At 46.2% G+C, this 21,731-nt stretch overlaps 1 protein-coding gene across 4 annotated transcripts in view; it reads left to right on the top strand.

The window, feature by feature from the left end:
• Nucleotides 1-21,731, top strand: part of pak5 (p21 protein (Cdc42/Rac)-activated kinase 5) — a 62,793-nt gene that overhangs the window by 15,383 nt on the left and 25,679 nt on the right. The window contains exons 1-3 of one of the 4 annotated variants that reach the window (XM_068577353.1): nucleotides 4,864-5,101; nucleotides 10,834-11,057; nucleotides 13,316-13,360. In XM_068577353.1, the coding sequence (XP_068433454.1) occupies nucleotides 10,854-11,057; nucleotides 13,316-13,360 (249 nt within the window). In that variant the 5' untranslated portion in view covers nucleotides 4,864-5,101; nucleotides 10,834-10,853. Of the gene's footprint in view, nucleotides 1-4,863; nucleotides 5,590-10,833; nucleotides 11,058-13,315; nucleotides 13,361-21,731 lie in introns of those variants that run through there. The other 3 variants (XM_068577349.1, XM_068577352.1, XM_068577350.1) reach the window with 3 other exon arrangements.

The following is a 21,731-nucleotide window of genomic DNA, read 5'->3' as shown; positions in this document are numbered from 1 at the left end:
TTAACGTTAACATCTCCTCGTTATTCCTCTCTTTGCTCGTGCTCTTCATCGGTCGCTCCTCCGCTGCGTGGGATTCATTGTCGAAGTAGAAGTTGCTGGAAGCCGTGGCGTGAGCTGGATCCTCCTCTCCCGTTATGGGGGAAATCAGACGGTGTCCTTGTCTTTTCTTTTTTTTTAATGTCATATGTCAGAGCCATGTGGTCCAGCTCCTTCCTTCAGGTAATATGGAGGCGTGACCTCGTATTCAGTCCCACACATTCAACCTGTCCTACATCTCGTGGTGCTTTTCGTTAAAGGTACAGTATAAGGGACCATGGAGCAGATAAGGACTCCTGACCCGTAGTTCGAGGTCACGACCTCCCAATCGGGTCAGATAAAAGGCGGAAAAGCGGCACGGCTGGTGTTTTTCCACGCGTCTTTTCTATCCGTCTTCCTCGTCCACACACTCGGGGTGCATGCTGCGTCGTTGACTTTCGCTCACACCTTTACGCCCCGGCAGTTTTTGAAGCGGGAGAACGTGTCCCAGGCGTAAAAAGAAGAAGACGACGCCGCTCGCTGCCTTCGCCGTGCGGCGTCTGGCTCCTCGAATCCTTAACCTACATCTTTTACATCTCAGCATTAACCATTTTCCCATAACACCGGGAGGGAAGGCTTCTTGCCGAGCTATCAATAATAAACGATTAAGTGGAGGGTTTAACGTGCTGGTGTAGATAATGGGGCGGAAAGGAGGAGGCTTTCAAAGAACAGAGTGCTTTTAGCTCGGGAAAAAAACACAGCAGCGGGAAGAAGGAGAGGGGTTTTTAATGGTCAGAAGGCTGTGGGTTACTTTTCAAGCGTCCTCCATCACAGCTGCTTAGTGACGAATGAAAAATTGATGATTATCATTTTGTATCTAAAAAAAAAAATTGAAATATTATTTCTGGATGATAATTAAATCATATGACCAGCTAGGACAATGGTGCACATTCAGAGATGTAATCACAAAGAGGTTATCTGTGCATCTTCTCTCCCTTATGGAGACGGCAATATAACTCCTTCTTCTTCTTCGTTGGTAGCTCAGGTTTAATTGCCAGGAACAAATCGTATTTCTATAGATTGAAACAAGACTAAATTTGGTTGGAAATGACATTTTCTTTACTCCTTTCAGCTGTTTAAACTTCATTATCATGACTTATTATAATAATAATGAAGTATAAAGTTTCAACCGATATGTCTTGATCCTCAAACGGTACTGTACCTGGTGCCTGTGAGGTATTTGGGGTTTTATGACAGTTGGATGCAGTGATTTACATCTTTGAACCCCAAGCAGCTTTGAAGCCTTTGTTTTTGTTCATCCTGTCACATTTTACTCTCTATGAACTCATTTTTCACTACAATACACGCGACCTGCAGCTCTGTGGAAAAGGTTAAACGTTTGGCATGACACAGAAATAGAATAAAAGAATGATTGAATGAAATATAATGACATCAATCATGAAATAAAAGCGCTTCAGTGTGTTCAGTAGCCTGACTGTGGAGCTCAGCAGGAGAAAAGAGACCGAACTTTTGCACTGTGAGTAAGTCTGTACAGTGCAATAAGACAACAAGAGAGAAAGTTCTGTCATTTACAGTATGAGACATAATAGAGACACACACACACACACACACACACACACACACACACACACGAGCGCGCGCGCTAACATAAACAAATAGTCACAGAGCGCCCTGCAGTCATTCCCTTTGTGTTCCCACTGCTTCTCATTGAAATGGTAAGTCTATGAAAAGACTGCTCTCAGTTTAAAAAAGCAGCGTTTGTCTGTGCGGTCTGGAAGTGGATGTGTCTGCACACAGATGTTTGCCCCGGGGCCCCGAAACTAAAACCACATGGCAGGACCTTCTTCCCACGTGCTCGATAGTGTTGATAGCGCGACTGAGAAATGGCTCCTTTTCTTTATCGGGGGGGTCGAGGTGCAGAATAGAAACGCGGCATGAGGCGCACACAGTGTGTTGTTTTCACGTGCAAGACAACACAAGCGGCGCTGAAGCGACTAAATTCTTCCTTGCTGCTTTATTTTATTCATGTATTTTCTCACGCTTTGGGCCACAATGAAGGTTCAGCGTGTCTCTGGTGTCATCGTGTCGTCGTTCCACATCTCAAACTCTGCAATGTCTTTTCCGAATGAATGTGTTGGAGCGTCTGGGCCCTGGAACCAGGAGGCCCGACTTTAAAACGTGATCTTTCCCTCCTGGACATGCATTTAGCTGTCTGATGTTTCAGTTTAATGTTGGCAATATGAAAACTACTATTAAAGTATTGAAGCCTCTGAAAAAATACTGAACCTCAAGGTTGTGTGTGAGTCTGGAGCTATAGAAAAATACACACTTATTTGTCTTTGCTAGGGTTATGGGTGCTTATATTTTCCATTTGAATTCAAATAAGTGAAGAAATGTAGGCTGAATGAATACAGATACCGTCAAACCTCTGCTCTAACCCGATTCAAAGTTTCCAATAAAGCTATTGTGAGTGCATTTAAGTAGAAATTGGCCACGACATTGAAGCAGGAATCCAAAACCTGATGTTTATTCGAGCTACTTGTCCAGGGGGAAGATGAATTGTGAGGTCAACAGGTGGATTTGCGTTGTGGGTGTCGTAAAGAAGTTCGCTAACGTCCGACAATACGAGCTTCTTGACCTGACAAGCGATATCCCCAGCATGCGCTTGCATCAAGTTAATGTAAAATCAAGATTGTCCAAACAAGCAGAGGAAATGCGACGGCGCCAGCGCTTAACCTTGGTGAAAAAAGCGAGGAGCTCGGATATCTGATATCTGGATATCTATCTCCTCGGTGTTGAAAGGGCCTCTGTGGTTTTTCAGGCACTAATAACTGGAAGCAGACGCAGATCCAGCTGGAGGGAAAACCCTTTTTTTCCATCTCGAAACGTCTGCAGCAGGAAGTGGAGGACGTGGCTGTGGGGGGAAAAAGCACATCTGAGCCAATCTAATAAGTGTCCGGCAGCCAGGATGGTCAGCCATTTAACTCTGAAATGCTACGCGATAGCGTTAGCATCCCCTTTGTGCCTCGCAAAGGACCAAAATACCGAAACACTGCGAATCCTCCTGCGAGATTTCCATCTCAGATCCGCACAATGCTCGTCGAACGGAGGCGACGCTATCAGATGCTCAGTTTCAGCGCCGCTTTAGTTCGCCTTCAATGCGCTTTTTTAAAGGCGTGGTCACGTGTGTGCTCGCATGTCTTTTCGTCAGACGGCGACACACACACACACACACACACACATTCCTCATTGCTCGGGACTGCAGAGATCTCATTTAGATAACGCCCCCCTGATCTCTCGGTACCTCCCAGAGTCGGCCTCTCCTGCTGAACTCATCCATTATGTCGCCGCGCGAGGAGGAGATAGCGGCGACGGCTTCAAGCTGATCCTCTCGCCCGATAGCGAAAAGATCAGAGACAGACTTGAAGTCGGCGTCTTCAAACCCGGGTAGCTCAAATTCTCTGACCGTCTGTTTCTTTGCACTTAAATATTTGTGCAGGAAAAGGACCATTTATCCCGCTAACAAGCAGGCGTCCCTGCAACAGTCATGGTGTAGCCGCCCATTAGCCACGTGGAGGGCGCTTTGGTGATGCTGTTTAAACTCCACTTATCGGCCGTAATTCTAGTCTCCTCCTTCTCTGTTTAGTCTGCAGCCGCCCCTGCAGCTCCCACACACGTCCATTAGCCCTCTGCATGTGTGTTAGCGCCTGGATGAGACGCATTGGAGGTGGCTGGTGTATTTATATCCGGTGCGTTTGCAACCGTCAAACACGTTCCTCTCTCACCACAATGCTAAAGCAGTGGCGGATATCAAAACCTCACGAGGTTGCAGACGCTAGATTTTGGACGGTAAAAATGTTTTTTTTTGCTTTCTGACTTCTGTGTAGATGTCACACGTCCTGTGAGGATGTAATCCTCGCAGGAGAAGATGAAAGGCCCGTCTCCTCGAGGTTTCATGGCATTCTGTGAGCCTTCAGAAATCCTACAATATTCATGCAACGTCTTTACCGAACTACGCCACAGGCTCTGTGAACAGGTCGTGATCATTATGAACATACGTGAACTCAGAGCAGAAGATCTCTACTGACAGACACTTCCCTCCCTCCTTGTAACGCCAGATCCAGAGTGTTTCCATCTTTTATGTGTGAAGTATTGCTATGAATGAAAAGGGATCCATTGGCAGAAATGTGATATAATGTACTTTAATGTGTAATACAAGTAAGGATTGTGTTTTTATTATCTTAGACTGAGTTTTTAACCTCCACAGGGAGACAAACACTGGCTCTAGAAATGACCACTTTCATTTGTTTGCAATCTGAAACCTCACCACTAGGTGCCGCCAAAAACAAGAAGAAAACATTTTTTGCTTCTTTGTCAGGTTTCATTCAAAAAAAGCTGATAAATGCACAAATATATCAGCTTCTTGCTTTCATGAGCGCCCGAACAGGAAGTGGTCCGTCTCACATCGTTAAACCTCAGAACACTCACGCTGATTGGTTTCATAGAAGGTCAGACGTCATACATGTTCAATGTTTTATTAAATTGCTTTTTGTATAAATGTAATTCCCCGTGCGCTCTCTCCAGAACGCACACTGTGACAGCCTCGCCCTGCTTGTGTGTGTGTGTGTGTGTGTGTGTGTGTGTGTGTGTGTGTGTTTGCCCTCAGCGCGGTGCTCGGCCCTGGCTGCCACGCACAGCCGAATGTCCCCTCGGCGTCGGCAAACGGCCAGACTCTGTCACAGCCGCTGACTGGACCAGCTGTTTCTTTCTCTTTCTTCCATCTTATCTCCGCCGCCACACGATCTGTCTTCCTCTCCGTGAAAGAGGCAGCGACAGGGCGGCTGGCGGTGCGGCACTTGACACCAAAAAGTTGATATCCGCGCTTGCTGGTAGACACTTTTTAGTGTGTGTGCGTGTGTGTGTGTGTGTGTGTGTGTGTGTGTGTGTGTGTGTCACAGATCAGCCGGGGACTCAAACAGCGTCCCGTGGGTTGTGGGAACACAGAGGACACTTACGCTCTCTGTTGTCGGCGACAGACCGACGCGTAGGAAGGAGGACAGCGAAGGTCAGAGGGAGCTCGGTTTGGGACGCGGCCGGTCGAACCCAGTTAGACAAACAATGGAAGTGAAACGGGACCGGTCCGGGCTTAAGCTGTCTGGCCGTGCCTTGGCCCGGGCTGCTGGCGTCGGCACTTTTTTCGGTGCCCTGTGCATCTCACATGGGGAGTTATCAGAGCGTGCAGGCAGGGAGAGGCGCACTGTAGCAGCAGCAGCAGCAGGCTGGTCGTAGTAGTCGGAGCAGCTCGCTGGGGGCTGCAGAGGGTCCTCTGGATCTGACCCGGTTTGTCAGTTCGATAACTTCACCCACGTGTCCTGCAGGAAAACCGCCGGCTTTCTCATTCTGCAGTCACGGCTCGGGCTGGGGGACTCGGCGTTTCATGTTTTTATTGAAGGAAAGTTGAGGTGCGTGATGGATTGAGCAATTTGATCGACTCCGCCATGGCTTACCCGGAGCACTTTGATTGGCTGAGAGAAAGCGTCACTTTTTTTCCAGGTAAGATCGACAATTTATTGAGTCGACGTACAAAGAGTTGACGTAAAACATGGACGGTGAGACGTAATTATCACCAGGGCCGTAATTTTAACACGCGGCGGCCTTTGAACGTGATGCGAATGAGGGATGTTACACACTGTTAAAACCATAAAAAAAGAGCCTTCTCCCGCTGAAGTTGTTTACTGCTCTACGGATACATCTACGGGGAATGAGGAGGTGAACTGCACGTCTGTGTAAACAGCTTTTTGGGCCAATTAAATCATCTGAAGGAACAAGGTCTGGAGAGAACAAGTGAATGCAAATGGGACGCAATTGAACGGCACACAACAAAGCACGAGGACAAAGCAGGCGAGGGACAACACAACCCGAACACCATTGAAGAGGAGCACAGTTTTTTGCATCACTTTGTGCTGTTTTTTTTAGCTGTCACTCAAAACAAGTTGCATTCAGGAACACCAGAGAAGGGATGAATACCTCTTTGAACAACAAAAAATGTACCATCGTGTTTTGATTTTGCAAAACATTTGACCTTTTTTATTAGATTGGGAACTCCTCCTCTTTTCCCTGTCGCGGCAAACGAAGCAGAGAACTTTGCCTCCCCGTGAGCGCGTTCATCAGAGGAAACTTGTGTCCTACTCACGTCGCATTTTAAATTATGCATGAACTGTATTTGCATGTTTGCGCGCGAGTGAACGGCTCTGCATCTCAATACCAAATGATGCCTCCAAATTACAATCTAAAGGATGCAAAATTTATGTTTTTTTTGTTTGTTCGGAAGACACATGAACACGTCACGCTGCCGCAGAGCGTTAGCATGCGCTCAGGAACCAAAAATAGACACGGTGTATATTTATATACACACACACACCAACAAACAGAGAGTTTTGCTGTAGCGTGAGGCAGGTTTCCAGTGAAAGTGTGTGTGTGTGTTGAGGTGATGCACAAAAGAGGAAATGCCTGTGGAGGCTCAGATGGTGACAGATGGTTTGAAGACAAATCAGCCTGGGAGTCGGGATCTTTGCCCTGGGAGTACTCGGCCCTTTAAGTGTGTTTGTGTCAAAGCATCCGTGTGTTTGTACAGTATAGAGGAGCGTGTGTGCTCCTATAAGAGTGTGTGTGCATGGCTGAGCATCTCTGTGTTTCGTGTGTGCAGTTTGTGTACATGTACGTGTGGTTACGTAACGCAAGATGCAGTCTCTCACACGCGCACACACACCTGGAATGATGGCGTTCCCTGTGCAATCTCTCATCGGAGTGACATCGTTACTCTTTTGGCAGAACCGCCTCGCGGGCATCAGCCTGAAACTTCACAAAGTGCTCCACAATCGGCCCCGTAAATTACAGCTCAAGAGGCGCTCATGTGTGGCAGTCGGGAGGAGTTGTGTGCCGCAAAGTCGTTCCTTTCGGCCGCTGCGTGGAGGGAATTCCCGGGGGCGGCTACACTTTAAAGCCCATCTCAGTTTCCCAAAAAAAGCAAAGGGAAGCTGCTAAAAGCTCTGCAGGAGTATACGTTTGTGCCTGAGCGGGCGTCTCCATCTGCTCTTGTTGTCTTGTTGTTGTGTCTCTCATCGGTTGAGCCGGGCCGAGACGACTTAAGCCCCCGCTAGCCTCTAATAATCTCATTCTCGAGACGTACCATCTATGTCAGGGAGGTTTTCCGTCTTCACAGGCCTCAAGAGAGCGGTAACGACGGCGTACCCCCAAAAATACGTTTTTGCCCGTCATGAAATGAAAGTCTAATAAATATCTTGCCTAACCCGAATCAAGAGGAAACCAAGCCTCCTTTAGTTTGCTGTTGCAGCGCAGCACCAACACGTGGCTTCCTCCACGCCTCTAATCTGGTTCTTAGTTGGTGGATGTTGCATTATGGGAGGTGTTTTCTGTTTGTACTTTTGCTCCAAGGTAACAAAGGGGCCTCAGCTGGTGATTCACTGCAAAAGGCTGCGAGTTTCGTCACAGCGTGTTTCAGCGACTTTTGCAGTCGATATTTACAAAATGCTTCAGCGTCGCCTTCTCTTAGACTCTCCCTTTCTCCCGGAGCGGACGCTGTCCAGCTTCACCCTTGACGTCGTCTTTATCGACTTTGTTTTTTGGGAATGTCGTTCCCAATCAGCGGGACGTCTCTCGCACGTCGCAGTGTTTCTCCTCACGGGAGCCGCTTTGTGTGTGTGTGTACACGCTGGGAAAATAGTAACAAGGTCAGAAACCTTGGCTCGATTTGTGGAGGTTTAGTTGGACGCCGGCCAAAAGCGGAAAAAAGGGCTGCCTCGGCAGAAAAAGGGAAAAGATTAGCGCCGGGGATTGTTAAGCTTTCGCTTTTTATCGAAGGGTGACACCTGTCTGTCCTGTGTTTTTGTGAACCAGACCATGTGAAGGACCAAACCAGTGGTTTCACGTGTCTCAACATTTATTTTTAGATTTTCTTTACTGTGTAAACGAGCCTGTGGCACAAGGTTTCTCTTCCTCTTGACTTGTTTTAGATCCAGTATTGAGCTTTCTGAGGGCAGCAGTGTGCTGCATACTGTAATAATCTCTCGTGCTCTCATTGTGCCGCTGTGTGCATCACAAAAGCCGTAAGCCTTTCTCAGCTTCCCTCCTCTCTCCGTGACTCTTCACATTGTTGTCTCTTCTCTTTCCGTTGTTTCCTCTATATGCGTTCAATCCGCTCTGTTCTCCTCTTCCGCCTCCACCCATCCCCCCCACATAACCACCACCACCACCTATCTCCCCATCTTTCCTGTTTGAGGCTACTAATTTGCTCCGTCCGGCTCTCCTGCAGGGCAGCAAAAGGAAATGATTGAGAGAGATTTCTGTGATAATTTCTTCGTTTTTTTTCTTCATCTTTTTGTCATTGCATCTGCGGACGTTTCTACCCGATCAAAAGACTTCATTATTTGTCAGTAGTACACAGATTTCATTAACCCATATGTCTGTAAGGACTTAATCATCTGTTGGTTCACACATAGCTCACATAGAGACGTGTAAACATATTACATGGGGAAATATATAAAGATATTTGAGAGTGGTTCCTTTTCCACCCTTTCCAAAATCTAAAATACAAGATGAAACGTGTAAGAAATGGATAAAATAGCGTGTTTGTTTGCTCTAACATCATCTGGAAATGTGAGCATCTCTGGCTATAGTGTACAGTAAGTAGCTCACTACCCACAGTGTTGATGTTACTTCCAAAGTCAAGGGGCGTAGCGTTGGCTAAATATATCATTTTAAGGTTAAAAACATGGAACATCCACTGTGTGGGAGCCGAGATGCCGGTGCAGCATAACAGAGTTTAAGCTAACGCTAGCGGCTCTTTCTTGCTCTTTAGTTGACATTTGGTTTGGGGAAGTTTGAACTCCAGGAACTTAATTGCAGAACTTTTTTTATTCATAATACTGTAATACTAAGGCCAAGAAGAACTAAAAACAATGCCTCCTCAAGTCTTCAACGGGGATCATCAGTTGGTGAGGATGCTGATATTTGCCTGCAACATATAGCTGAGCTACTTATTTAAACATTGTCGGTAGCCATCGTGTTCATATTCAAGACCATTTAACATGGTCTCGCTTTAAAACAAATCAACTACAACATACAGAATTCAGCTCGAGATTTCAACAAACTCAGAGTGTTAGCATGCGCCTTAGCTTCGGAAGATGGACGGCCATTAAGCTAATTAGCTTCGTCCATCTCCAGAGCTAGTTTGTTAGCTAGCAAGGCTCCAGAGTTCGCGTCTGTTCTCCCAGTCGTAGTCTCCTAGAGATGAGGAGTGAGGCATGATGCAGTAAGCAGGGTATCGAGCTAACTAGCTAAACTAGCTAGCCACTCCATTTTGTGTAATTTAGTGTAAACGTAATGCTTCATCCACACAATGTGGGAAAACACATTTCACCGTACGCTTTTTGTTCCTAGCTGGCCCTCAAATGGCTTTGCTGAGACACTTTTTTTTATTTGTTTAGGTTTCTTGGTTATGTTGTGCACAATGCACAATGTACCACACACAGATGGAAATATACAAATGCAATATTTGGTGCGGGCCAGGCACAGCTGGCGGTATCTGGTGGGGTCGGGTGTGAGCTTTGTTTTCCTCTGAGGACAATGCCTCCTCAGGGAGGCGACACAATGGACTCCATTCACAGCCACACCAACACCATCATGACATTTTGTTCCTACGACTGGACACCATGCAGCCGCCCGACACCGCCGATACCTCAGTGGGATTTCCAAACAGTTACAGAGTAAAAAAACAACATGAAACCTTACATAAAGAAAACACCAACCCGAACTTGGCATCCGTCTTCTTCTTTTTCTCTCTTTCTCAGTTCTTTCTTCTTCTGATGTTTATGTTATGTAACCAAAGACACTTGATTTTTCTGGCGTGTTTGGACATTCGTGCTTGTTCTTTCCTTGTTTGTATCCGCCGGCATTTGAGGGCTGAGATTAGCATGCAGAGTATATAATAATAACACAATATAGAACATCACCGGTCGTTACAGCCAATCAGCCTGACTTATGTGGGGTACTTCAACTGTTATACTTCAGACTTTTTAATAACCAGGATGATTATCAGTTCAGTTATCTTTAGTATTACTATTGCCTGCTTTAAAATGTGTTGTAGTTTACTGTTGTATAATTCATACGCGTTTCTTACCGGACAGTGAGCCATCTGTAAGGCTCAGCAGTAGATTGAAAGACATGCTTGCAGAGATATTAAAAGGCATATTTAGGCAACTTTAGATGTCGCTGCACATCAAATCTCTGCTTTTTAATGTTTGCTCGTTAACACAAACAAGAGGGAGCAAACTTTTCCTTAATTTCTTTCCATATTTTTGTATTCTATCAGTTGCATTCATCATATCTCCATATATATATATATATATATATATATATATATATATATATATATATATATATATATATATCATAGAAAAGAACATTAATCAAACCCCTGGAACAGTACATGCTAATTAGTTGTCACAGCTTTCATACGTATTTACTTGTACTGACAAAACGTTTGATGCATACCTCATGTGTCATGCGGTATTTTTAGAATTAAAGTGCACGTGATGCAAACTGTATTAACGACACACTCGTCTGCATCCACTCGACCTGACGCCGCGCCACACCTTCCGCACGCAGTGAGATATTAAATGCATTCAAGGTCGCAGAGATGAACCCGACAGTGGCGCTTTTCCTCTCTTCGTCTCTTGACGTGTGAATCCATCTTTTTCCGTGCTTTTCCCCCCTCAGGTTTGCCAGGGTTTTCCAGCATGTTTGGGAAGAAGAAGAAACGGCTGGAGATCTCCGCCCCGTCGAACTTTGAGCACCGGGTGCACACGGGCTTCGACCCGCGGGAGCAGAAGTTCACCGGGCTGCCTCAGCAATGGCAGAGCCTCCTGGCGGACACTGCCAACCGGCCCAAGCCCATGGTGGACGCCTCCTACATCACGCCCATCCAGCTGGCACCCATGAAGGTAGAGTGTGAACGGACAGAGGGCGGCGGGCCCGAGCACCCGCGGGGACAAGTCGGTATCATCTTCTGTGACTCTGTTGTTCTTCATCCTTCTGTTTCTCCCCCCACGCGCCCCGCCCTCTCTCTCTCTGTCTATAGGAACTTTACATTCCTTTTATTTATTCCTCCCACCTCCGTTGCTTTGACTTTTTCTATCTGTGCCTCCTCGCTGCGTACAGCTATGTTTCACTTCGATGTTGCCGCGTCTTCACCGCTCCTTCCTCCACTTGTTACAGAGATTTCAATGCCATCTGGCCACATTCACACTATTCAAATCGCCCCTTGTGTTTGAGATTATAGTCATAGCATTTACATCGCATTGCTTTAAACCTGCACAAGGCAAGTGTGTGATATTAAAGTAATAGTGAAGGACCATAAGAAAATAGCACAGCCTCCCTTTTACACATTAAAATGTTGAATTCAGAAACAATTAAAGTAACTGTTGCTCAAATCGGTGCCTTCAGGGACTGAGCTGCTGCAGTTTGACTCGTAGCTTTTAGTGGCTAATGTTGGCTTCAGTGGCTTTATTACTAAAACAAAAGAAGAAGTAGCTTTACTTGTAATTCCTTGACACCATTTTACTACTAATCTAACTATAGAGAGGTAAAGTCTCTCCGCTTTTGACTTTATTTTGTATTAAAAAAAATATGCACAGTAGTCAAAAACGAGAGAAATGTTTTTAAATTTCGTTGGGATTTTGCCATAAATTAGACGGATGATGTTTTGCAATATAAAAGATCATTTTGTGAAGAAAGATAAAAGAAAAGTTGTTTTACTGTACCGTATAGTTTTGTGATCTACATTTCACGTCTCACATACACGTGACCGACACCAAACACGGCCGTCTCTCACATGTTCAACGCACAAATGAAGCCGTTGTGTTGGTGTGTTTTATCCTGCGACTCTTTTTATGAGCCGGTAGTTGTTTGTGTGAGTACACAAAACATGAGAAATACATGCCTCTGGGGTGTGTAATAAGTCATTATAATATTTAGGGTCATTCTCAGTCATTCTGATAACATATTTATGACACAATTTGACTTTTTTTAGACTATTTATCAACAAATATCATATAGGTAATTCATGGCACAATTCAAACAGGATCACATCATTATTTGTGACTACTGTACTTTTTTTTTTTTTACCAAAATAAGGCCAATGGTTGTCCACCAGGGGGGCGGGGCTTAACCTCCTCCATTGAAGAAAGACAACAAGCGGCACAAAATGCTCCAAAAATAAAGAAAACGCAGAAATCAAACCCCAACCCAGAGAATATGACTTACTCTAGAGATTCATGACAGATGTTTGCTCACAAACGAACCATAAACTCTTGATAAACTCATCGTCTTTCTGCCCCCTGCTGGCCAACAGCAGCTCAACGCACCTTTCAAAGGCGACGCCTCGTTTTGTTTTCCATCCGTCGGTGTCACAACCTCCTTCTGACCTCCCCCATGTGACTGTGATTGTGTGTGTCTCCCCTTGTCTCTGAACCTTCTGAGTGTCTCCTCTGATGTGTTGTTGTTCATTGGCTCTTCTTAACACACCGCATCGACACATTCGACCCACTGATTATAGTCGTTTTGCACACACACACACACACACACACCAAACTGTTGGATAAATAACAGTATTTTCGCCTGCACCTTCCTCTGGGTTGTAGCAGGGTGTGTGATTTTCTTTTGAGGCTCCTCTCCTGCACACTTGGAGGTTGCATAAGGCCTCGCAGGGTGTCCACAGGGGGGCCACTGCTCAAGCCGTGGTGTTATATATCTTCCATTGTGCTGTCTGTGGTCCCACCATACTGCATGTGTGAACCACCGCTCTCCAGCTTTCAAACCTCGGAGCCTCTCCTGTGTGTTACAACACCTGCTTACACCATTTTATTGTCGACCTTGGTAACTCTTAAAGAACACTTGCCTCATAAACACGCCACTTTTTTTTTAACATGGTGCTGCACTTGGTTGCATTTTTCTTTGTTTTTTTTGTTTGTATAAATCTGAAACAGTAGGACTAAAAGCACCACAGTGAGCATTAATCATCAAGCGAACTTGTGCATTAGTCCCCGAGGAACCACTTACAGGTCCTGCTGACAGTAAAAAAAAAAGAAAAACACACCATCAGACATCCACATAATTCCTGTAAGAGAGAACAGCAATATGCCACAGGAGATATCTCTGAAGAGGGGGAAACAAGAAAATAATTCTCTTGCTCTCTTCACAGATATCTCCCAAGAAAGTCCGGTCATCCGAAACGCCGTTGCCCAAAGTATGACTTCCTCTTCCCTTCTGTTTTCAACCCGCCCCCCCTTTTTCCTTTTTTTGTTTCTTTTTTAAATCCCTTCTCACACAGCCTCAACTCTTTTGTTCCCACATCTCTCCTCCGCCGCCTGCTGCCATGCGTTCAGGTGGAGGTGGTGTGTCAGCAGGAGCAGGGAGAAGCGCTGTGACTCCTCCCATGACTCCTCACATGACTCCTCCCATGACATAACTCCACCTTCGCTCCGCCAAGTCTTTTTTCCACCACTCGCCCCTTTTCTGTTTCCTTTCGCATGAGCACATGGCCAGATTAACCGCGGCGGCATGTTCCCTTTGGTTCTCCCCAATTTTTTTGATGATGATAATCTTGATGATGATGATGATGATGATGAAGTGCATGTTGCCATGACAGCTGATTCTGCTCTGCTGGAGGCCACTCTGTAGGAAGTAGGTCAGAAAGGGTTTGCATGTGTTAGAAGAAGCTCACGATCCATTTTGATTCATCTCGATCCGAGCCGGACCAGACCGGCACTTCTCTCCTCCTCTCACCTGTCCTTTCCTCTCCTCTCCTCTTCTCTCCTCTCCTTCACTCTCCTGTCATTTCCTCTCCTGTCTCCTTTACTGTCCTGCTCTCCCCTCCTCTCTCCTCTCCTCCTCTCTGCTTTCTTGTCCTTGTCTCTCCTCCTCTCTCCTGTCATCTCTCAACCTCTTGTTCTCTCTCCTTTCCTGCCCTGTCCTCACCTCCTCTCCTCTCCTCTCTCCTCTCCTCCTCTCTGCTGTCTTCTCGTCTCTCCTGCCATCTCTCATCCTCTCCTTCTCTCTTTTTTTATCCTCTCTCCTTTCCTGTCCTGTCCTCACCTCCTCTCCTCTCTCCTCCTGTCTCTAATTTCTTGTCTTAGTCTGTCCTCTCCTCTTTTTTTTATGCTCTCTCCTTTCCTGTCCCGTCCTCACCTCCTCTCCTCTCTCCTCCTGTCTCTTTTACTATCCTGTCTCGTTCCCTCCTTCTCTTTATTGATTTCTCTTGTCATCTCTTCTCCTCCTTTCTCTAATGTCTTGTCCCCTTCTCCTCTTTATTCATTTCTCCTGTCCTGTCTTGTTATCTCCTCCTCTCCTGCTCTCCTCCTCTCCTCCTCTCTTATGTCCTTTCTTGTCCTGTCCTTTCATATCTTCTTCTCCTCTTTCCTTTCTCCTCTTCTCTCTCTTCTTCTCCTCTCCTATATAAAACAGGATTTGGTCTGGATGCTTTGCTAGCGCTATTTTTTTTTTCAGATTAAAAGAAAGAAGTATTTCTAAACGCACGTTCTTCTGGAATCTCTGTTTGCAATATTGACGAAGCGCAAAAGTCACTCAAGAAACATCGTAAAACAAGTTTTGAGGGTGAAATTTATATATATGAACGATACAAGATACTCGCCAGCAGTGTTCAATCAACAGAAGACGCCCATACCCGTCATGAATAACTCAGAGTTATCCTCAATATCGAAGTTCTTGCGCCAGACAACTTTTCAAACATTGCCAAATTGCTGGAAACTTCAAAGGGAAAAGAAGAAGAAGAAGAAGAAGGAGAAGGAGAAGGAGAAGAAGAAGAAGTAGAAGTGATGTAACCCAATAACTGGAAACAAAAGTCTTCACGTAAAAAGAGAAAGAAAATCTTTAAACTTCAACAAGGACCAACATCAGTTTTACCCGAATAAAAACCAGACTGGGGTGGGAAATACAAACATGTGTGTGTGTGTGTGTGTGTGTGTGTGTGTGTGTGTGTGAGACCCTTGACTCCCAAGGTGGGCTGGGTTATAAATAGTGTCTCACCCATGGCCCGATACCCTCCCTGACACTTGATTGACACGAGGCTTCCTCTGCTTGGCAGACTCCTCCAGCTCTGTCTACAAAGTGTGTGTGTGTTTATGTTTGTGAGTGTGTGTGTGTGTGTGTGTGTGTCCGTGCACACACCAGGTGAGCATGGACGCAGTCTGGCAGACCTCCAGTGCAGAGCGACAGAGCATCCAGTCAAAGGTCAATGTTGCTCGTGTGCATGTTTCTCTCTCTGCGTGCTTGAACGTGTATTCTGCGTGTGTGTGTGTGTGTGTTTGTGTGCGGTTTAGAGAGGCTGGCGTGGTCATGATGCTGGAATAACTACTCCCCCCTGCCCTCTGGCTCGTGCGCTCATCGTTTATTCACGAGGCTTGTAGCCTCGTTGTCAGACTGCTCATCTCAGCTGAGCGTTAGTGTTGCTTAAAGCCTTGGCTCTCATCTCTTTTCTCTCCCCCTCTTTCCTCCCCTCCTCCTCCCCCCCCCTCCCATCACGCCTTTCAGCACGCATGCTAATCCAGAAGTATAGGCTAACACCATGCCCTAACAGCATTTCCATGTTTAAAACATTGTGCGCTACGCTGCTCCCCTCCGCGCAAAAAAAAACGTCTTCATTTCGATGTTGCGTTTTTCCTGTTTTGATGCTGACGTGTGTGTGTGTGTGTGTGTGTGTTGTTGTCTGACACCAGGTTACACGTGTGTGTTAATGTGTTGCATTCATTAGCACCAGCAGGGGCAGAGCCGTGGCTCTTATTCATGGCGGTCTCATGTTGCACCTTGACTCCGACACCCTCAAATTGCCGACTCCCGTGGAGCCGAGGAGGTAATTCACCATGATGGCGTGTGTGTGTGTGTGTGTGTGTGTGTGTGTGTGTGTGTGTGTAAGCTCAGTGTGTGTTGGCATGCATGTAAGTGTGTGAGCGACCGACCTGTGGAGGAAAAGGTGACGGGAGTTTAGTGTGAAGCAGATTCTTCCGTCTGTCGGTCGTGTGTTTTTCGACGGGATGTTGCTTTTCTTCCGCTCGCGTCATTTGCATTTGGATCCGGGCCAACACAATTAGAAGATTCATTCCCAAAATAACCAATACTGCAGTCAATTAGCAGTGTTTAGAGGATGAGTCGGAGCCATACTAACCTGGCAATAACGGTGAGAAAAGAAGGTGCAGCGAGCAGTGAATTAATACCATCGTCGTTATAACAGGATTCTTTTGAACACTCGCAGTAAAGTGAATATCCTCCACACAAGGTCAAGGCAGTGAAGAGTTTGCTAACTCACAGAGGAAGACAGTAACGCACTGAGTTAAGCTGCATAGTCCACCTGAACACATGCAGTTTAATGAGTGGAAAAAAATAGAAAAGATGAATCTTTTACCCTATAGGATGTTTTATTCAAAGGCAATTTCAATTCGTTGTCTTGATCCCAGGGTTATCAAACAGGCCCCGAGACGTAGACATCCTCAGCAGTGAGGCCGTTGGAGAGAGAGAGAAATATGATTTATAAGGATTTAAAGGCAAACCCATCATGGGAACAACTCAACGGGTCTTCTTCCTCATCCTGAGGGCGTCCCAGGAATCATCTGTGCTCATCATGTGTTTTAAAGGATGGATATTCGTCTTTAAGACCTCCCCTTTAAATAACACCTTCCTCTCCCTGGTGAAGATCAAATCCCCTCCTCCTCCCTTCCCTTCGGCCTCTTACAGCAAATCCAGCAACCGACTGCTTTCTTTTCTGTAAAAAATATAACGGACGTCATTTTCAGCTTGAATTAAACGCCGTTTCACGCTTCCAGTCGGGTCTCGTAATAATAATATACATCTCCGTCTCGCGGCGTGTGGGCGGGAAGTTAATGTGATAGTAGTTTAATGGCCTCCAGTAGATCCACAGGTTTCCCTCTGAGCGAATCAGATAAGAGCGGCGAGGGATGGAGACATGTGAGGATGCTATTATAGCCGGAATGGATATGCAGGCTAATTAAAGCTGCATTTAGATAATATCTTTAAAATATCTCTGACAGGTTTCTCAGTCTTAGCAAAAGACTGACTCGTGGACGTAGTCGTCTCAACGTCACCTGCTGGTTTGTTTACTGCAGTTTTGAAGCATTTTGCCTGTTTTTTTTGCAAATAGTGAACGGAAGTGATCGGATTTGTGCTGCAGAGCAGTGACGAAGAGACACCTGTCAATCATGAGGTAGCCCCGCCCTAAAGCATACTCTGCTTTTTGGTCTATCTCACTCTAAATGTACCATATTGCTGTATTGAAGAAGCGATTGAGACCATAAACTCACGTCTGCATTGTCTCCTGAGGAGGAAAGAGAGCAGTCGGGTCTTTTTCTCATTGACTTCTACATCAGTGGTTCTCAAATGGTGGTACGTGGACCCCTGGGGGGACGTCTTGAAGGCCCCTCAGGGGCCATGTGAGATTTGGAAAACATATATTTAAAATGAACATGCATTAAAAAAAAATCCTTTTAAAAAGTAGTTATTCAATGAAGATTCAAGTGTAAGTTCATAATCCGTTTTTTTAAAATATTTTATAATAAATTAGACGCTATCACATCCATTTTAAACCAAAAGTTGCTCTGGTTAGGGGGTAAATCACTGAAAAAAAGGTTGAGGACCAACAATTAGGATTATCAGGCGTCGCCCCCTGGTGGCCAGTAGAAAGAATGCAGGTTTAATGCACTTCTGCATTGTCAGAACCAGAAGGAGGACGGCATTAAGGATGGTGTTGCTTGTGCTTGAGGGATAAATCAGATGTTTTTGGAGTCAGGAAGGTGTTGTTTGCTGCTGCGGGCGCCGCAGGAAGGGGGACGGCGTGGCGAGGGAGAGCACGGCGAGCATGGCGTGAACTTCAGGGCATCTCCGCATGCAAAGTGGAGGTCCGTGCATATGAATCCTAAATGTGCATGATGATATCTCCTGATGTAAAACCTATCCTCCCTGAATGGACACACACATACAGACACATAGATAAGTGAATGAGCAGTGCATTCCAGGAGTTATAACGCAAAGAAGATGCACTTCTTCCCTCCGGCCGCCTTCTTTTCTCCTGTTTTGTGATTTCTTGCATTTTCCCCCAAAACGGCTGCCGACAAACCTCCGGAGCCGCACACGCTGAAACCTCCCGCGATCAGCTGGGGGGTCACATGCACTGCAGGTAGTGTAGGTGGAGAGAGCTCGCTGGTATTTTGGGTAGCTGAACAACGCTGCGCTGGTCTGAAAATATCTCATCCTTACATCACACTGGAGGAAGAAATAATGCAACAAAACGCAGCACAGAGTGCCGAGGAAGCTGCTACTGAGGCATGTGCACTGCTGGTTTGAGGGTTTCGGGTTGCACAACAGTACATGAGTGCAGATTTACACTTTTAACTGTACAGTGTGCTGTCAGATATCATGAATCACATCTTTTTTTTTCAACTGTAAACCCACAAAAGTCATATTTAAGTGACTCACATGACATATTTTGAGGTCAGACCAGGCGGTCTCAGTGTTTCTGACAGCGAGACAAAAGGACAGCACGAGGCACGTGACAGTGGGCATGACATGCAGGGTGATACCGGGCACAGCGCTCCTGTACATGTCAGTGGGTCAGCTGGCAGCGGAGCACCTCCCCCCCACCACCACCACCACCACCACCACCACCACCAGCTCTCTGGCAGGTGACAGAAGGTGGAAACTCGATCGCCGAGTCTCTCCAAAACGTCCAGAGGGTCCAGGCTCCACCAGTCGGGGAAAAAAGGCCGCCTGGAGGGGTGTGGGGGGTGTTTCTGGATGCAGCTGCTTCGCCTCCCGAGGAGGTGACGGGGGTCGGCAGGAGGGTGAGTGATTATGGCGGGGGGGAGAGGAGCGGCGGCGAGCGGGAGAGAGACGAGGCCGGAGCCGAGCCGGCCGGCGGGAACGCCGAGGACGGAGGAGGAGGAGGAGGAGCCGGCGGCGGTGGGGTTTAACGCCACCCGGGCGCAGACGAGTCATAATCGGTCACAGGTGGGGCGTTCGGCTGTTTTTCTGTCTTCCCGCCGAGCCGAAGACTGCATGCTGGTGTGCTGAGCTTTGCAGGTCGGTGTGCGCAACAGGCCTCTCTCTCCGCTCTCGTCATATAACGAGAATAAAGGCATGACAGTGGGTGACGGTGCAGGTAAGCAGCCGCTCCACTCAGCTTTCATTCTCTCGGTTTTTCCTTTTTCGGGGGGCCCGACCTTAACGGAGACGTTGCGTTTTACACACCCAAAAAAAAAGGTCACGTTTAATTTGACTGCGTTTCTATTTCTGTCGCATTCTTCACACTAAAGCGTGACGACGCTGTGAGTTATCGCCGCGCAGGCTGTTTGCTCATGTTTCTTGCAGAGGGCAGGTTCTGCGCTCCGAGCGCCTGCATGGCACGAGTTATTTTTGGTCGCTTCGCTGGGTTCGCTGTACGTTTAATACATATGGAAACGCAGTCCAGAGAGAGATAGTGTTTCTGATGCAACAGGGTCACCCGGTCTTTGCTTCAGGGGCAGGAATGCAAATAGTGGGCTATTATGGGTCTTGCATGTGCAAGCAGGGAGCAGCTAATTTGAAGTATTTGTGAATGCAGTGTGTGCTGGGGATTGGAGGCAAGAAGAGGGTCCAGACTGCAGAATCTCTAACTTCTGCTCGTTTTTTTTTCCTAGTTTCTTTTCTGCAAAAGAACAGCTGAGCGGCTCCTCCATCGCTGTGTGCAGATGCAGACACACACACACACACACACATGCGGTGCTTCATCACGCACAGCGGCTGCGTCGTTCATTCCACTTCTTCAAACAACACAACAAAAAAGAACAGAAAAGAAAGTCGGACGCTTTGATCGATACGCGTCTAATTTCAAGTTTGATTTGAATTTGACTCCTTGTGTATCACCCACACCCCCCCCCTCCTCCATCTTACATTGATTTTGGGATTAAATTGGTCAAAGCAGAAATAGACTCGCAAAGGAAAATAACTCCTGATTGATGCGTGTCCGTGCAGACACACACACACACACACACACACGCACACACACGCACGCACACGCCCTTGTGCACGCTACAAGCAGATAGAGAGAGCATCTGTCTTTCTTGGCAGCGAGCTGAAGTGGATGGCATTGATTTAGACCTCTCTCTCTCGCTCCTTCCTCCGCTCTGCTCCTCCTCCTCCTCCTCCTCCTCCTCCTCCTCCCTTGCTTCCTCACTTTGTCTCCTCTCGCGGCCGCCATTCACAGTCGCACTCGGCTGCAGATCTCCTCTCGCGGAGGCTTTTTTTCTGGAGCCACAGTCGGCGGGGGAATTTTTTTTTTGGGCCCTCAAGCAACGTGAGTTTGCCAGAGCGGCTCAAAATGTCCTGGCAAACAACCATCCTTCAGTGTCTGAATGTGGGCTTTTTTTTTAAGGACATTTAGGCTGTGCATTTTAAATAGTTAAGGATTGTTGCATAAAATAACTGATGTGAGATGACTGGCGGGTTTTACTTTAAGAGCTGCGAGTTTATCTTCTTAATACTTTGTGTCCTGTGGCGTTAGAAGAAATATGGAAATGCTGTATTAGAAATGCTCCCCTTGAGGTGCAGCGTCTCGTTTTCAACGACAATTACACGACATAAGCACAATTAGACAAACGAAACATGAAAATAACAACAACATTATGAGATGGTACCTTACGAGGAAATAACACGCTATCCAAAATCAGGGGGTCACACTCAAGCAGAGCGAGAAAATGGATATTTCTTTAATAGGTTATTAAAAAAAAAGCTTTACTGTATTTCTCCACAGCTCTATTGTGGATATTTGCATCCTATTAAAGTGAAATCAGCATCAACGCTGTTGACATAAGCCAGTGGGTCTTCCCTTTGTTTCTCGGTCACGTGATGATACTTGATCCACTTGGTGTGAGGCCATGTGATGACTGGACCTGCAGGATCCTCGTGTGGCCGGATGGAAAACTACAACTCACTGTTTAGTGCTTTTAAAAAAATATATATATTAGGCCCAATCACAATTTTCTCCACACTCATACTCGCTGACTTTAAGGTTCGAGGGATCTCTCGCAGACATTTTGAGCCCTTTATGAACCCAAGTCCGAATTTTCGGCAGCCTTTGGCTTAGGGAATTACCCACAATTCATAGCAATGTGACTTTAAAGACGTGGTTTTCCGAGGAGTGAAGTGAAAATGCAAGCGTGGACTATGTTACACAGCTTTATTCATTCAATTTAAAGCTGTTTTGACCAAAAATCAGTAAAGAATATAAAATAAATAGCCACAATTGTACATAAAATGTTAAGATATTATCAAGATGAGGCGATACGTTGCAGTAAAGTGCTGTGATATTTGTATTTACACCATCTCAAGCCCTCTTAACTCTGTTATAACATATAACAGCGGACGTCAGTTCAGTCCGGGGGCATTTAGGGTTTAAAGCCATTCCTTTATCCCTGTGGAAGAATAGTGAATGACACTTTTCATCTATCTATCAGCTTTTCAGACCAGATTAGGGAGCATTATTTGTATTATTTTATAAGCTTTCAGCTGGGATATTTTTAGATCCCTCTTTTTATGGACTGCTACCAGACCAGGAA

Source organism: Clinocottus analis, unplaced genomic scaffold (assembly GCF_023055335.1).
Source record: "Clinocottus analis isolate CAN_PGR_092001 unplaced genomic scaffold, fCliAna1.0.p SCAF_15, whole genome shotgun sequence".
Classification (NCBI taxonomy): Eukaryota; Metazoa; Chordata; class Actinopteri; order Perciformes; family Cottidae; genus Clinocottus; species Clinocottus analis.
The sequence above is the reverse complement of the archived record's forward strand: the minus strand, read 5'-3'. Positions and strand labels throughout refer to the sequence as shown.